Source organism: Myodes glareolus, chromosome 7 (genome assembly GCF_982192425.1).
Source record: "Myodes glareolus chromosome 7, mMyoGla1.1, whole genome shotgun sequence".
Classification (NCBI taxonomy): domain Eukaryota; kingdom Metazoa; phylum Chordata; class Mammalia; order Rodentia; family Cricetidae; genus Myodes; species Myodes glareolus.
Window position 1 is genome coordinate 38,440,789 of NC_142032.1, and position 17,770 is coordinate 38,458,558.

At 41.5% G+C, this 17,770-nt stretch overlaps 1 protein-coding gene across 1 annotated transcript in view; it reads left to right on the top strand.

The window, feature by feature from the left end:
- The window catches only part of Cfap95 (cilia and flagella associated protein 95), a 95,397-nt gene extending 80,236 nt beyond the window's left edge, over positions 1–15,161 (top strand). The window contains exon 6 of the mRNA XM_048438668.3: positions 14,876–15,161. Coding sequence (XP_048294625.2) covers positions 14,876–15,058 — 183 coding nt within the window. The 3' untranslated portion in view covers positions 15,059–15,161. The remainder of the gene's footprint in view (positions 1–14,875) is intronic.
- Positions 15,162–17,770: the final 2,609 nt, after the last annotated feature.

Below are 17,770 nucleotides of genomic sequence, written 5' to 3' on the forward strand. Positions count from 1 at the left end.
GAAAGTGGTTCTGGAGTGTGGTGGGGTACTCCGTCAAGTGTCACCTCTGTATACTACATTAGCACCCCAGTGTGTGCAAGGGGCACAGTAAGGAAACCACTGAAATGGCCTCCGTGATTAGGGGGAAGGTGGCTTTTATTGTGGATAAGAGACGACATCCAGAGGCATCCGGAAGAGTCCAGAGCAGAGAGAAATAATATAATGAGATAAAACAGACAATAACATGTTGAGATATGACAGTAAAAAGAAATAGAAGGAAAAGAATCCAACAAAAGGCATAAGAAATAGATACAGACTCAGACACACTCATTCATACGCTGAGGAGTCATGTGAAAACACAGAACTGGAAGCCATAATATCTACAGTGAGAAAGAGGTGATAAAATAAAAAGAAAAGAAAATGAAAAAAAAACAGGAAAAATATAAAGATTAAAAAGGTATTTTTTTCAAAAGAACCCTGATATGGCATTATGAGACAAGGAAGCCCCAACAATGCCATATGAATTCTGCTGTCATTAGGGTAACTGTGGCCTCAGGCAATGTAACTTTTATTTTGTGGAATAACTTGAGAAGTAATAGCATTGACTCTTCTTTGGAAGTCTAGTAGAATTCTGAGCTAAAATCACTTGGCCTTGGATTGTCTTTGATTGGGAGACTTTTTATTACTGCTTCTGTTTCACTAAGGATTATGGGTCTGTTTGACTTGCTTATCTGGTCTTAATTTAACTTTGGTAAGTGGTTTGTGTCAAAAATTATTCATTTCTTTTAGGTTTTCCAATTTGGGGGAGTACCAGTTTTTAAAGTATGTCCTTATGACTGTATGTCCTCAGTGTGTTATGTCCCCCTTTCATCTCTAAATTTGTTAATCTGGATCTTCTTTCTCTGCCTTCTAGTCACTTTGATTGTAAATCTTTTTACAAAAGGGTTGTAAATCTTTTGATTTTCTCTGAGAACCACCTCTTAGTTTCAATGATTCTTTATACTGTTTGTCTGTATGTTATTGATTTCAGCCCTTGTTAGGGCCCGGTTCTAGCCCGGACCATAAATTATTTCTCTAGACCAGACCCCAACATAAACTCTCTCTCTTGACCGGCGTGAAGGAGACAGAAATAAAGACACAACTCACATGGCTTAATTGGGAGGGAGATTCTCAGTGGTCCCTCGTGAAGTCCTGAGTTTACATCCTGAAGAATTTCTCTCATTTATTTTCCAAACAGCCTTTATACCAACACATAAACTGAGTGGGAAAATACACCAGAACTGTCTCCTACGTAACCAGGTGAATGGCATTTTGTCACGTCTGAAATATGGGCCTACAAGCTTTGAGTTTAATTCTTGCTATTTACTCCTTTGGGTGTGGTTTCTTCTTTTTGTTCAAAAGCCTCTGTTTCCAGCCTATGCATCGTGACCCCTTTTGGGGGGACATCTTAGTTAGGGTTTGCTTATTGCTCTGTAAAAACACCATATCCATGACAACTCCTATAACTGAAAACATTTCATTGAGATGGTGGCATACAGTCTAGTGCTTAGAACTTTCTTCTTAAAACCATTTTTATTGCGTCCCATGAGTTTGGGTATGTTGTGAATTCATTTTCATTTGATTCTAGTAAGTTTTCATTTGTCTTGACCCATTTCCACTCAGTAGAGAGTTGTTCAATTTCTATGAGTTTGTAAGCGTTTGTTTCTGTGGCCATTGATGTCTAGCTTTGATCTGGGGTGGGCAGGCAGGATACAGGGTGTTATTTCTATTTCCTTGTTGTCTGTTGAGACTTATTTTGTGTTCTAAGAAAGGGTTCAATTTTGGAGAAAGTTCCATGCAGTACAAAGAAGGAGTATATTCCTTTGTGTTTGGGTGAAATGTTCTGTAAATATCTGTTAGATACATCTGGTTATAATGCCAGTTAACCCCATTTCTCTGTTAAGTTTGTCTCTGACTGAACTGTCTGTTGGTGAGAGTTAGGGATTGAAATCTCTCATGATTAGTGTGTGAGGGTAACCAAGTGATTTAAGATATAAGATAAATCTCTTTTATGAATTTGGCTGTACTTGTGTTTGGTGCCTAAATGTTTGGAACCAAAATGTTATCTTGGTATAGTTTCCCTTGGTTAGTATGTAATGTCCTTTCATACCTTTGATCATTAGTTTTGGTTTGAAGTCTGTTTTATGTCAGATAATAAAATGACTTCACCAGATTGTTTCTTAGGCCCATATGCTTGAAACATCTTCTTCCATCCTGTGGTGATATCTCTCTTAGTTGTTATGGTGTGTTTGTTAGATGTAGCAGAAAGATAGATCCTATTTTTGCATCCTTTTTCTTTGTGCCTTTTTAAATGGGGAATAGTGACCATTGGCATTGAGAGTTATTAATGAATGAACAACATTTATTGATTTCTGTTATTTTGTTGTTGTGGGGTGTTTATATGTGTGTTTCCCTTCCTTTGATGTGTGGGTCTAGGATGATTTCTTGTGTTTTCTTAGACGTGGTTAAGCTTTTTAGGTTGAAGTTTTCTTCCTAACACCTTCTGTAGGACTGGATTTGTAGAAAGATGTGCTTAAATATGGTTGTATCATGGAATAGGATGTCATATTTTCTTGATCTATTGTGATTGATAGTTTTCCTGCATATAGCATAGATTAGCACCTGTGGTCTCTAGAGTTTGTGAAACATCTGTCCAGGCCCTTCTTGTTTCAGAGTTTCCACTGAGAACTCAGGTGATATGCTAATAGATCTGTCTTTAATGTTACTTAGTTTTTTTTACCTTGCCTTTTAAAATATTTTTTCTTTTTGTCTTTATGTTTAGTGCTTTGATTATTATGTGTTGTGGAGAATTTCTATTCTGGTATAGTATATTTGGTGTTTCTGTGTGCTTCTTGTACCTTAATAGGCATCTTCTTCTTTAGGGTAGGAAAATTTTATACTATAATTTTGTTGAAAATACTTTCTGTGTCTTTGATCTGAGTTTCTTTGCTTACCTCTATTTATGTTATTTTTAAATTTTGTCTTTTTGTAATGTCTAGGATTTCCTGTATGTTTTATGTCTCTCTCTTTCTAAATATATATGTATGTCTATATATACATATATATGACAATTATATAAGTCATGTGTCATACATGTATATGACAACGTGACAAATTTTATGTATATATGTATAATTTTCTTTAATTGAGTTATCCATTTCTTCTATCCTGTCTTCAATGGCTGAGATTCTCTCTTCTGTCTCATACTCTGTTGGTAAGACTTGCCTCTGACATTCCTGTTAAAGTTCCTAAATTTTTCATTTACTATTCCCTCAGTTTTGGTTTTCTTTATTTATTCTATTTCCACATTCAGGTCTTGTACTGTTTTATTCATTTCCTTCCACTGTTTGTTTATTCATTTCTCTTTTAAGGACATCTATCATATCCATAAAGGCTGTTTTAAGTTCTTTGTCTTGTACGCAAGCTAAGTTGCAATACTCTGCTGTAGTACGGTTTCTGGGCTCTAGTGGACGCATATTGTCCTGCTGTTTTGCTTCACACTAGAGTCTAAGCATCTGGGTTTGGGATGATACCTGGCGGGTGTTTTGTTCCTTGGTTTATGTTGTCCTTTCTGGTTCTTTTCTTAGCGGAATGCAGTGGCTGTGTGCTGCCTGGCAGAAAAATCTTATGGTATCCTGCCCAGTGTAGTCACTAGGGGTTCTGGATAAAATGTGATTTTAGGTACTGGGAGCTGACACTTAGAAATGGGGGTGAACTGGGAGTTGTGAGGGAGACTGAATTTGGAGGAGAGGAGGGAGAAGGGAAGAGCTGCAGTTAGCCTACGTGTTTCCCTCCAAGTTCGCCAACTCTTAAATTCAACTTTTGATATGATTTGACTCTGTATCATTGACTTTGTTCCATTATAAAAGAATTTAATTTATGACCAAGGAACCTTTTGGATTAACAACTTTGGCAGACATTTCATTCTGTCAGTTTGGAAACTGGATAGTGTTTTAATTTGCCATGCATCCGGTGAGTCACTAGTATTCATGATGGTATTATAGGAAAGCCCAGTTCTAAAGAGCCGCAGTGTTTCTGTGGGAAGGTGGCACCACCGTCCTGGTTGTCACACCGTCCTGGTTGTCATGGTCCTCCTAACAGTCGTCAGGGGCCACACCCCTTCCTAGGCAAGGACAGGAAGCCCAGTTCTGCTTCAGAGAATCTGGGACTGGAAGGGGCTTCACTTTCTTCTTTCCAACTGTTTGATTTCTGCAGAAAACACATGTGTCTTTTATAAAGGAGAAAAATATTTTAAAATAGAGATCCTCAGACTTCAAATTTACATGTGATATAGTATGTCATTTGGCTATAAATATGGCTCATTATCAAAGAAAGATGTCTCCATATCATATGGACAAGAACTAAGAAAAAAGAAGTGTGTGTTTCGTGTGGTTGCAATGCTAGAACTAATGTCAGTGGCTGGTGTTCCATAGGCTGCTGTGAGTGTTACTGCCTGGAACCTAAATGCTCCGATGTTACTTTAAAAAGTCGGTTTATCTTTTGGAGTGTTTGTTCACATAGCTGTTCCTATTTTTACCTATAACTAAACCTTATTAGATTGACTACATTTGCTGATTGTGTAGCAATTTCTATTTGTACTCACAGCCTTGGCTCCTTTATACCACTTATGAAATTTCCTTGTGGTTGAGTGTCTAGAAATACACAAATGATTTTTCCTTTAAAAGATTCTTTTCAGTAGAAACGAAATAGTAAACTCTACTTAAATATATAATAAAATGCATCTCACTAGCTGCATATTCAATTATTGTTATATCAGCTGATTATTGTTATTATTTCTAATATCGACATCAAGAGGAAACGACTTCATTCAGTAGGAATCAACTCACTGAAGCTCAGTGCAGGAATAAATAAGGTCTGTCCCCAGTGTCACCTAGAGTCACCCAGGGTAGATGAGGCAGATTCTTCCTCATTTCTTCCCATGCTGCTCTGCATGTGTGCTTAGAAGACTTTACCAGGGGACAGTAGGGGCTTAATTCAGGTGAATAGGAGTCATAGAGTTGTTATACATAATGTACGCTAAAATTAACAAAAAAATCCTTACAGGCAAACTGTAACACTATATACTTTGGTTTTGTCCAATGTGACCTCCACATCAGTATGCTGGCTGCTTCAAATGCCCTTTAAGGGTAAATGAAGTTCCCCAAATGAGTGTCCTTCAGGGCATACGAGGGAAGGATAGCCTTTGCTGCGCTAATGCCAGGGGGACGAAGACTGTCATCACAGTGCACACACAGGTAGTCCACAGTGACGGATTTGGCCAGGAAGGAACCCATTATACATGTTTACAGATGAGCTGGGTGGATGGACGGAGACGGCTTTCAAATTAGAGTACAAAATGAGTCAGTTAACAATGTCTCAGAAGCCTGGTCTTCAACGGAAATGATCTTGAAAAATAAAACTACCAAATAAGAAAGGGACCGAGGAAACAGGGTGAAATCAGTGAAAATAGACCCTTAGAATGGTCTGCTGGAAGGTTTGAAACACTTGGCTGAGGATTAGGTTGACATTGACTAAGAAAGAGCAGTGTCAGTTTGTCAGGGAGGAAAGACGCAGGAGGTAACAGTATACAGGGGTCCCCACATGACTTCTGGGAGAGTCAGTCGTGGTTTATTCTTGGAATATAGGTGCCTGAATTGTGCTCCTTTATCTTAAAGAATAAGAATGTAGCTCCCAGGAAGCATAGGGTGTGGGGGAGGGATGGGCTTGGGCCAACCCATTATGTATGATACTGTGAATAGTGTGTATTAGCCTATATGACAAAACCTGCCACTTGTCTGTCTTGTAAGTGAAGATCAGTTGGAAAATGTACTCACTAGAAGACTATGGTAACATCCTAGGCTGTCTTGTCATGATCCATAAAACAGGAAGAAGGACGCAGACCAAAAGGATGGAAAAGAGGAAACATCCTCAGCCAGATTTCCCCAGGCTAGCCTTCTGTATGCTCTCCCTACAGATTGGGAGTTTCCAGCACGTAACTGGGCTGCTTAGCCCTCAGCATCCCTTTCTTCTCTGCCTTTTATCAGCATGTTTTTTTTGTTGTTGTTGTTTTTGTTTTTCTCCCTTAATCCTTTTCTAAGCAGCATATGCTAAGTGACTAGAAATTGATTCAACTCACTGTATTGTGTTAGGGTCTTGCTCTGTTGCTTCTTCTCAAGTTAGTGTTATGGCGTCCCCTGAATTCTTCAACCTCTCTAGTCCTCGTTGATTTATAACACTCTCCTCGCTGCTCCTTTCCTGTCATCCATGGCTTCTCTTTTGATTCAGCCATGGGCACCGCTGACATTTGGGCTCCAGAACACTGCTCCTCCAATTTTTACCCAACCTGAGAGAATTCATCTGCCCCCTTAGCTCTGCACCCATCATTCTGGGTGTACAGTTTTTAATGATATAATTTAAATCTTACAAGAACATTTTAAAAATACATATAACTTCCGTTAGAGTCAGCAGCTGTTTATCCTCTGAAGATGGGCAACTACACCACACTCCTTTGTTCTACACCAATCAGCATGTAAACCAGAGCAAGGACACAGCTACAGTACAGTTTCCCGTGGCAAGGAAATTCGTGAAGTACAATTATATAATCCACAGTCCACAACAGATACCATCCATGGTCCCTGCGATGCTCTCTACAGCTATTTTCTCCCTGCCGATGATCACTGCTGCGTGTAGGGCACTGACTTCTCTCCAGGCCATCTGTCCCATCACACCGTCTTCCAAGTAAACATTTTGTGCTGATGGCATCTCAAATTAGCAATGTCTAAAGCGTGACTCATAATTTCCCCATAAAAGAAGTCCTCCGCCGTCCCCGTGTCTTATTCCTTTTAGTGATGTTACCACTCTCCCCGCTATGCGGATCTGATGCCATGAATCATCTTTGATTCTTTGTACCCAATTAGCCATGAAGATGTTCTAAGCTCTTTCTGCGAAATGTCCCTTCTCTATATTCTGCAGGAACCTCTTGCATTAATGCTTATTACACACACATGAAGCACACACTTCCCAGTTATCCCTATCTATAAAGAACTCAGAAAGATCTTTCCAATACTAGCCCTGCCTCAGAGAAACAGATAGAACTCCTGGTCTGGACAGCACTGAATACCTGGCCTGCCAACAATCTGTAGTAATTCAAATATCTGTTCCTACATAGAACTCTAAACACTCTTCCCACACCCACTAAGGAAACATTAGACAAGGATTTTAGGTATTCTGTTAGGGTGCTGAACATATGAGAACTGTCTGCAGCTCGAGTTTGAAGAGGAAGTGGGTCTAAGTGGTAGCTAGCCTTCTTCCCAACTCTTCGCAGTGGGAAACAATGCCTCTCTCCAGATCAAACCTCCTTTTGATGCCACAACTTGGTTACTATAAGGAGTAGTCAGTCTAAATCACTCCCTCTCCCCATTTCTCCCTTTTTTCTTTCTTTGCCTTTCCCCTCTTCTGTATCCACTTAAAATTTTTGTAAAGACAGGATCTCACACTGTAGCCCTGGTTGACCTGAAGTCAAGGGAGTTCTTGTGCCTTAGCCTACAAAGTTTGGGTATTACAGGAGGAAGCCACTGTGGCAGCTCATGGGTATTACAGAAGTGAGCAACGGTGCCCAGCTCATGAGTATTCTAAAGGTGAGTCACTGTGCCCAGTTCATGGATATTATAGGAGTCAGTCACTGTGCCCAGTTCATGGGTATTATAGAGGTGAGCCGCTGGTTTAGGAGGTTCTTCTGTTTATGTGTTGCTTTCATTGGTTAATGAATAAAGAAACTGCCTTGGCCTAGTTGATAGGGTGGAACTTAGATAGATAGAGAAGACAGAACTGAATGCTGGGAGGAAGAAAGCAGAGTGGGGAGAGACGCCATGGAGCCTCCAGAGACAGACATGCCAAATCTTTCCCAGTAGGTCACTGCCACGTGGTGATACACAGATTAATAGAAATGAGTTAAATAAAGATGTGAGAGTTAGCCAATAAGAAGTAAGAGCTAATGGGCCAAGCAGTAATTGAATGAATACAGTTTCTGTGTGGTTATTTCGGCTGTAAGCTAGCCAGCGGCTGAGACAAACAAGCAGGCCCTCCTCCTGTTACAAGCAGTTATGCCCAGCTCAGTCTTTCTTGAAAATACTCTCTTTCTCCAAGATCATTTCCTATGCCCTGTGTGCACTGAAGAACTAACAAATCAGAACCAAGACTACTATCCTGTCAAAGTCTTTGTTCTAAGGTTGGTCTGGCTTGCATCTGGGAACTTGGTTTTCAGGATCACAGTACCCTTATCAGAATGGCTCCTGGTGCCAAAGCTAATCACGCAACACACATGGTTTATATCAAACACCTGTTTTTCTTCTGGAAGTATAAAATTATGATGCATGCAGACTGGAATTGGATGTGACCAGTGCCCAATAAAAACCCTGGGCTTGCATTTCTAATAAGCTTCCTCTGTAGAGAGGCTTTACCCCTTGTCTGGGATAATGGTCCAGGGGTCTGCACCTGGTATCCTCTGGGCTTTGGCCCATGCACCTGTTCTCAATGCTCGTTTTGCTTTATATCCTTCTGAGATAACAAATCAGTTATGTTCAGAATCTAGATACACAACTGTGAGTCTTCCTGGAAAAGCATCGGACTCAAGGGGCACTGGAGGTTCCTGATCCAGCTTAATCTTCTCATAAGAAAGAGGAGAGAAAGAAGTGTATTAAAAACGACTGTCATCTGTGCTCCAACCCACATGGATGAGTGCCTTTTGCTTAGAACCTGCGTCTGCTTCCTACTTCCTATCATGGAATCTGGGTGAGCTGTGTCTCCACTGGGAATGCTGCTGCTTGACTGCGGAGGCTGGAAGAGGAAAAGCAAGCACATTCCTCATGATCCACTGTGCGCTGTGTTCATTCTCGGAACTTGCTCACCACTGAGGAGGCACAGCAAGTGCACAGAAAGGGCCTGTGCGGTCATTCCAGCCAGGAGCCTGCAGCAGATCCCAGTGGAAACCTACTACAATGAGAAAACATTCCCAGGCCCTGACCCGCAAGGCACCCTCAGTTTTCAGGTCATTCCTGTTGATGCCCTAGACATTGTTTTCAGAGGTACTGTCTTTGCTGCAACTTTTCTGAATTCCTGACCCAAAGAATCTAGAAGTGTTGTAGGTGTTGGACAATGGTCACTGTGTTATGCAACCAGGGCTGGTAACGTTCCCTAAGGGACATCTAAGGACATCTAACTAGAGTGAGAGGTACAGGCTTAGCATCAAGATCCCAGAGAAGAGTGGCGTTTACACGGGGTGTTCTCTATCAGGGTCTGTCCTGGCAGGTACTCTGGCTCACCTGGTGCTCTTTCCTTGCTGTCATTAGTGGCTAATGTAGATCAGTGCGGAAATTCGCCACCCGTTTCCTTTCTAATCATGGAGATGGTTTGACTCCCTTCCCACTCTCATGGGTCCTGTAGATGCCACAGAAGCCTCCGTGGCTCATGTCTGTCTCTACTCCAGCGCTCAGCTCTGCTGCCTTCATCAACACCTCTTCCTCACGGCTGCAGGTACTTCCAGCTCTTGGCCTCACCACGATACCCAAAGTGGCCCCTGATGGGTGACTCTTAGAGTCCCTTTCTGTCTGGTTAGCCAAAGGAAGTGAAAGGCAGTGTGAGAGGTCACCAATTTAAAGAGTTCCCAACTGGACTGGGGCCAGGAGACCTCTATGTTTTTCTGTTTTTATTATAATTTCTCTACTACACTTCTTTTTGTCCAGAGTGAAGGGACCCTTCATGGTTAAAGAACAGGCAGGAATGGGGGGGAAAATAGACTTTTTCTGCTGTTCTGACTTTCTTCTCTTTCAGTTTTTCTTCCTAAGTTTCCTTGGACTCTATCTTCTCTCCTCAACTCTTCTGTAAGCCACCAAAGTAAAGGATGTTTTCTGTATATATTTAAGGGAACCCCATGAACTGCTGTTCAGACTCCTCAAACCTGTTCATTTACAACAAGGTTAATATCTTGCTGGGGAAAGAAATTTTGTTTTGCATTCCGCAAGCCAGCATTTCTTTGTTCTTTGGCTGGTATTGCTCTGAAACGCATCTTATACTCCCTTTGAGCAAATGAATGGTTACATACACTGAGGGGAAGCACATTAATGATGTTTAAATCATCTCCCCTGTTTATTGATCTGCGGGAACCACAGATTGCTTGCTTGTCCAGAACTCCTACTACCCCAGCCTTGCCTTTGGGCCTGAGCTGCAGTCACCGTGGGTTAACTGCCTTTCTTATGTTCCAACTCAAGGCTTTGGTATTATACTTTGAAAGGGTTCCTCCCTTTACTACCCATTAAGGAATTTAATCTTCCCAGTTCCTGATCATTTGTTTTTGTCCCTGAATGCCTATGTTGGTCACCTGTTCTGTGTTTGGATTTTTCTGCCTCCCAGACATCTCCCTGGCCACAAGTTCATCCACCATTTGCCTGCACTCTCATTTTCTAGCGTGTGCTCTGTTGTCATGGTTCTGACTCATTTCCTTGGTCTGAGGGCCTCAGTGTTCTCACGGTGCATGAGAAATTATGTCAAGATGCTTTTAGCAAAATGCACAAAATCTAGCTTAAACTGAATCAGGCAGTGAAGGCAATTGATTGGCTGAAATTTTCGAAACATTTGAAAGGATCCATACAACAATGTGTCCTGTTTCCTGCAGACTCTCCGATCTGCTCTTTGCACTGTTGACTTCTGGGGCTGGAGAGACCCTGAGTTTAATCCCCAGTATTGAAAGTAAATAAAAAGAAAAACAACTTGATCTCATGATACACTGGCTGGAAGGGAGCTTCCAGTCACAATCTGGTCTTGGAGCTTTTCATTCAGGTTGGCAAGGTTCCTAATGATTTGTTCTAATCCTTGAAGACCTGCTGACTTGAGAAAGGGGTGAAAATACACCAATTTTCTTAGGTAAATTAGACTCTGCCCGTACTTCTGGACTGATTCACACTGGTACCTCCATGCTGGGAAAGGGAGCTCGGCTAGAGCTGGGGTGAGCTCTCAATATTTTTTGGGAAAGATTAAGCTTTCTTTAAGTTCTCTTTAGTTTTCTGACCTCGCTCTGGTCACTTGAAATGGGCAACAACAGGGGTATTTATGCCACGGAAGCTGGCTGCTGTTACACACTGGGTCATTTGTTCAACTGGCTGGCATGTTGCACTGCATGTGAACAGGCAACAATCTTTTTAACTGGTGTCTCTGACTTTGGAATCCCACACACCATTGCACATGTTGATTTTAAACAATGGTTCTACTGAGATACAGTTCACATGCCACGAAACTCATGCCTTGTAAGCGTTTGGCTTGTTTCACTTTGAGGAATGTTTTCACTCATGCCATGGCATCCATCAGTGTTTTATATCTCTTGGTACTGAGCAATATCTGTCTGTCCATCCATCAAAAGATGCCATGTGAGTTACTGACACACAATTCCAACCGCAGTTCTTTTATTAAGGATTTTTAAAAACAGATCTTTTTGCATTTTACATAGTTATCCCCGTTCCCACTCCCTCCTCTCCTCCTACTCCACCCTACCCCCCATCCACTCCTCAGAAAGGGTCAGGCTTCCCATGAGGAGTCAACAAAATCTGACACTTCACTTCGAGGCAGGACCAAGGCCCTCTCTTCTATATCTAGGCTGAGCAAGGTATCCCTCCAAAAAGAATGTACTCCTAGACACCAGTTCAAGCACTAGGGATACATCCTGGTTCCACTTCCAGTGGCCCCACAGGCTGCCCAAGCCTCACAATGGTCCCCCACTTTCAGTGGGCCTAGTTTGATCCTATAGTTCCCCCGCTATCAGTCCAGAGTCAGTGAACTTTCACTAGGTCAGGTCAGGTGGTTTTGTGGGTATCACCATCATGGGTCTGACCCCTTTGCTCATATTATTGCTCCTCCTTCTCTTGGGCTGGTCTCAAATGAAGAATGGATAAAGAAAATGTGATACATTTATAAAATGGAGTACTACTCAGCAGTAAAAAAATAATGACATCTTGAAATTTGCATGCAAATAGATGGTACTAGAAAAAAACATCCTGAGGTAACCCACAACCAGATAGACAAACCTGGTATGTACTCACTCATAGTGGATATTAGACATAAAGCAAAGAATAACCAGCCTATAGTCTAAAATCCCAGAGAAGCTAAGTAACAAGGAGAACCCTAAGAAAGACATACATGGATCCCCCCCAAGCCCCGAGAAGGAGAAAGAGACAAGACCTCCTGAGAAAAATAGGTGGGGGGAGAAGGGAATGTGGAAGAGGAGGGGTAGGGGAGAAGGGATGGGAGGAGGAGAACATGAGGGAATGGGATGCTCAACGGGAAAGAACAGTGAGGGAAAGAAAGGAAAGAGAAATCTTGATCGAGGGAGCCATTAAAAAACTAGCGAGAAACATGGCACTAGAAAAATTCCCAGGAATCCACAAGGATGACATGACCCCAGCGAAGACTCTAAGCAAACAGTGGAGAGGACGCCTAAACTGGCCTTCCCTGTAATCAAATTGATGACTACCTTAATTGTCATCATTGACCAGCAACTGATGGAAGCAGATGCAGAGATGTACAGGGAAGCATTGGGCCGAGCTATTAACTACAGTTCTTAAGTCCATTCCTTAGATCACCAAACGCAACAATCCGGAGAGAAAGCCCTGCACCTCACTTGCGCTAAACAATAGAGCCGTCCCTGATTGGTGGTGTGCATGTGGGTGAGCTAGACCAAGGGTGTGAGAATAGAGTTGGCCCACTTCCTGGCTGTCAGCTACATTGAGTGAGCTAGCCAAGGCAGTGCTGAAAAGCGCTCCGCGGTGGTGGCAATAAGGGAAAACTAGTGGTTGACTAACCCAGCTACCACCCTGTCCCAGGTAGCCCACCCCCAACCCACCTCATCTGTGAACTGCTAGAGTATGCAAAGGAGCTGGGCTTGACAGAGCCAAAGCTACAGGATCTCCATGACACAAGGCAACAACAGGATGTTCAAGAGGAGTCCCAGTGAGGACGCATTATCTTTAGTGTAGCAGAAACCAAAGGCCTTGAGACAGGTCCATGGGTCATTTCAATAAACACTTGCAAGTAAAGATATATGGACTAAAATGTGTACTGTGTGACTCACTGGGACACGCTACAGCTTCCATGCCAAGGTTTTTGTTGTTGTTGTCGTTTTCACTTTTAAATTTTGTTTGGGGGTGGGTAGGCTGCAAGGTCAGAGGGCAGAAGCAAGGGGACAAAGAGATGAGAGGGATTGGGATGTATGACATGAAATTCATAATCAATAAAAAATCAATAAAGAATCAATATTTTTTTTAAAATCCAGTATTTTCTATCTCTAGTCTTTTAATACTTATATTGCTAGAATTATTTCTCTAAGATATAACACTCCGACTTATCAGTTACCTCAGAAAAATATGTCGCCCTCTCTGCCTATGAGGCTGACACACAGTCCTTGCATTTGAAACTCTCTTTAGTTTGATCCCAGTAAGGAGAGGAATGAGAAGATTCTGTTTCCTCTGAATGGACAGTTTGGGCCAATAATGCAAAATGTCTCTTAAAGTACTTATATGTGACTGATGGACCATGTATTCCCTCCATCCCTCCAACTAGCCTTCAATCTATCCATCCATCCAACCAACCAACCAACCAACCAACCAACCAACCAACCAACCAACCAATCAACCAACCAACCAACCAACCAACCAACCAACCAACCAACCAACAGAAAAGACCCTCCACCTTGCGAATAGCACCCAGTGGCAAAAGCCAAAGTCCAAACCATGTAGAACAGCATCATGGATATATCATATGGCTTTATGATGTCAGAGTTTAAGCTTTTGGAAACACTGGGTTTTGAGTCAGACAGATCTGGTTTGTAACCAGTCTCATCCGCTTAGCACTGGCTTCCTTTACCCTCTCTCCTGGGGCTTTAAGAAAGTCTTTATTTATGTGTAAAATGGGAGTAAGAATTAAACCCCAGTATCCCATTATTGGATCAGAAGACATCCACTCTAAAGTCCTATGCTCAGTCTGTAACAGGCACTCAACAGACAAGTGGACACTGTGGCTGAACAAATGGTTAAAATGTCAATATAAAAAGAAATCTAAGATGAGCGTGTCTTTGGTGTTGTTTAATTGTTTCATAGCTTGAGTGGTTCCATTTCCATCTTGCTCTGGTGGTTTATAATTAGAACTGATTTAAAGCAGAGGTCAGGTGATCAGTTCTTAAGTCAGGCTTTATGTTGTGGATCTGTCATCACTCCTGGTATGGTTGGAGAGAACCAGTGCTTTCTTGGAAAATGTCAATGATAGCATCATATTTTATTACTAGAAATATTTTTAATGAAGTGGGCTAAAGATAAGCTTCTTAAACTATATTGGGCTGATTTGAGTCAAATTTCTCATAGGAATAAACCTTCGAGATTGGCATTTACCATTGTGGGAAGCATGATTTGATAATTATTAAAGATTTAACACAAGATACTGTTCTTCAAAATAATCCTGACTTGTCAATAAAAGATATTGAAAGCAGTTAATCCTAATTACTTTTGTTTTCTTTAGATTATCATAATGCTCAAATTGGCCTCCATGCTTATACTTAGTTTAGAAAATTTGTACATATATAATAAGGTTCATTTTCACAGTCTTATAAATCACACTACTGTGAGCTAGATTCTTCTTTCAGGGTTTGAACTACTTATAATTGCCTAGCCAGTGTTTGGTTGGTCTTCACTGAGACCTTTGGTAAAACCAAATTAATCGGCAGTTGAAAATTCACCTTTAGTCATAAGAGCCAAGTTTTGGAGCTTGATCCTTTGAATGTACGGTTCAGCCACTGAATATTATTTCTTTTTTCTCTTTGTAGGCTTGTCCACCTCAAGACGAGTACTCCACAGTCTACAGGAAGTGCCGTTCACAGTTCACAGACCTAAATGGCTCCAAAAGATTTGGCATCAATACATGGCTTGATGAGAGTGGGATTTATGCCAATTCAGAGGCAAAACAAAAACTCTATTCATTGGTTGACAATCCTATTGTCCCACGTTAAAAGGCAATATATACGCCATCAGACTCTCAGGCTAATGAAAAACAACAAATGTAGCAGCTAATATTTTCCTTTAATAAACACAACGTCTTTCAATCTAAGGAAACGTTTATATTCATGTTCTCATGAGCAACACTATATTTCCCCAAATTTATTATGTGGACCACTAAAGTGAGGTACACTATTCTAGAATATATTTATGATTGCTTTCTTTGTTGTATGGACTATGCATTTCTTTCATTGCTATAACATGGTTAAAATTAGCACTATACAACTTGTGATTGTTTAGTATGTAGCTAATTTTTACTTATATTTATTTATTACTTTTATTTATTTTTTATCATTTTATTATTTTTTGTTTTTATACCCCTGCTACAGTGTCCCCTCCCCTCCTCTCTTCCCAGTCCCTCTCCCCACATCATTCCCATCTACTCCTCCTCCTGTTTATCTTCAGAAAGGGGCTCTTCTCCCATAAATATCAGCCAGCCATTGTGTATCACCTTGCAGTGAGACTAGGCACCTCCTCTGTTATTAAGGCTGAACGAGACAATCTGATAGGACAAATGGATCCCCAAAGTAGGTAACGGAGTCACAGACAGCCCTTCCTCCCACAGTTAGGAGTCCTACAAGAAGACCAAGCTACAAAACTGTAACATACATGCAAGAGGGCTTAGGTCAGTCTCATGCAGGCTCCCTGGTTGTCGGTTCTGTCTCTGCAAGCCCTATGAGCCAGATTAGTAGATTCTATGGGTTTGAGGGCAATCTGGCTGTGACATCTGTCACCCAATTGACCACCAGAGTTTATTCAGCTGATCTGGCTAGCTAGAAATGTATCCCCTTCCTTTCTTACCGTTAACACGTGTGCATCCTTCCTGAAGCTGCAAGTTCTGTGGAAGAGGATTAAGAAGAGGACAGGTCTTGTCAAGGGTGGACACGTAGGTGCTCTCCCCCGCCAGAACCTCCAAGCAAGCTATTTTCTTTTAAGTGAGTCAATTTTATTTTATATTGGTGGTTCTGGAAATTGCATGCAGGGCCTTGCACATGCTAGGCAAACAGTCTGCTACTGAACTTCATTCCTAACCAATTTCTTCCCACTTACAAAACTGTAGTGAAAACACGGTAGTTGTTGATATTTATATCATATAATATGTTTCAATACAAGTATACCATGTTCAGCCCTGTGTGGTAATACATGTCGATGGTCCTGGCACTCGGGGGACTGAAGCACAAGGATCCAGCATTGAAGACGATAGGGCTAGGCTACATCGCAAGTCCTTGTCTCAAAATGCCAAAACCAAAACAAACCAATAAAACAAACAAAACCAAAAATCAAATATATAATGTATAATATTCAAGTCGAATAACTGGTTTTCTTCAAAGAGTTATCATTTCTTTGTGTTAGGGGCATTCAAAATTCTGTACTCTAGATATTTTGAAGTATACAATTAATTATTGGAACTAAACTTACCTGACTGTGCTATAGAACACTGAAGCAGACTCCTCCCTTCTGACTGCTCCCATTTTCTGTCCTCTGTCTATCCCACTTTTCAACCCCCTCCTAGCCAGGTGACCCCTATTCTCTTCTCCACCTTAAAGATAAATTTTAAGTGTGTAAAAATGTAGGTTAAAGACAGAGTTAAAGTTTGTACAGCATTGATTCTACAGTGATGTTGAGTGCGTGTGTGTGTGTGTGTGTGTGTGTGTGTGTGTGTGTAATGTAGTAAGGAGCTGCGGGCAGGCCTGTTTTTCATCCTGCCCAGCTCCCGCACGGCTAGCTTAGCCCCAGAAATAATAACACATAAGTTGTATTCATTTAAATACTGCCTGGCCCATTATCTCTAGAGGGTCAGTTACTGGCTAACTCTCACATCTTGATTAACCCATTTCTAATAATCTGTATAGCACCACGAGGTGGTGGCTTACCGGAAAAGATTCAGCATGTCTGACCTGGTGGCTGGCTCCATGGCGTCTGCCTCATAGCCCTCTTCCCAGCATTCTGTTCTGTTTATTCCGCCTACCTAATTTTCTGTCCTATCAAAGGGCCAAGGCAGTCTCTTTATTGACCAATGAAAATAACACAATAGACAGATAACCCTCCTCCATCATTTTCCCTTTTTCTGTTTAAACAAAAAAGAAAGGCTTTCATTTTAACATAGTAAAATTACACATAGCAAAACAGTTATCAAGCAAGAATTACAGTCACAATATTTATAACTATATCTTTATCATAATAATGGAAAACTATAACTACGACTATCCATTCTTTAACTCCATCAAAGACTCCAGAAGGATATATTACCTAAGTAAACAAGAAGTAAGCAACTTCCAAAACTCTAGAAATGACAGAGACATCTCGCTGCCTGGACAGTCACCCAAAGTTCCTCTGTATCGTTGGGGCACCCATCTTCGGCCTTCAGGCCCATAATATCCAGAGACATTTCCATGAAGCAGGAAATTTCAAAGGCAATTCAGTCACTATCTGCTGTGTCCTGCAGAATGTCTCGCAGACTCTTTCATGAATCAGGAACCCCAAAGGTCATCTCACCTTTAGGCAAGTTCAGCAGTCCTCTCTCTGCGGGTTCGCTGTGTCCGGTTTATATAACAGTCCAGGCAAGAGCAGTTTCTTGCCCAAATGGCTAACCAACTCCATAAGGAGCCTCTTCGATGCCCATCTTCCTCTTGAAGTAGATTGGTGCTGCCAGGAGCAGACGTGTC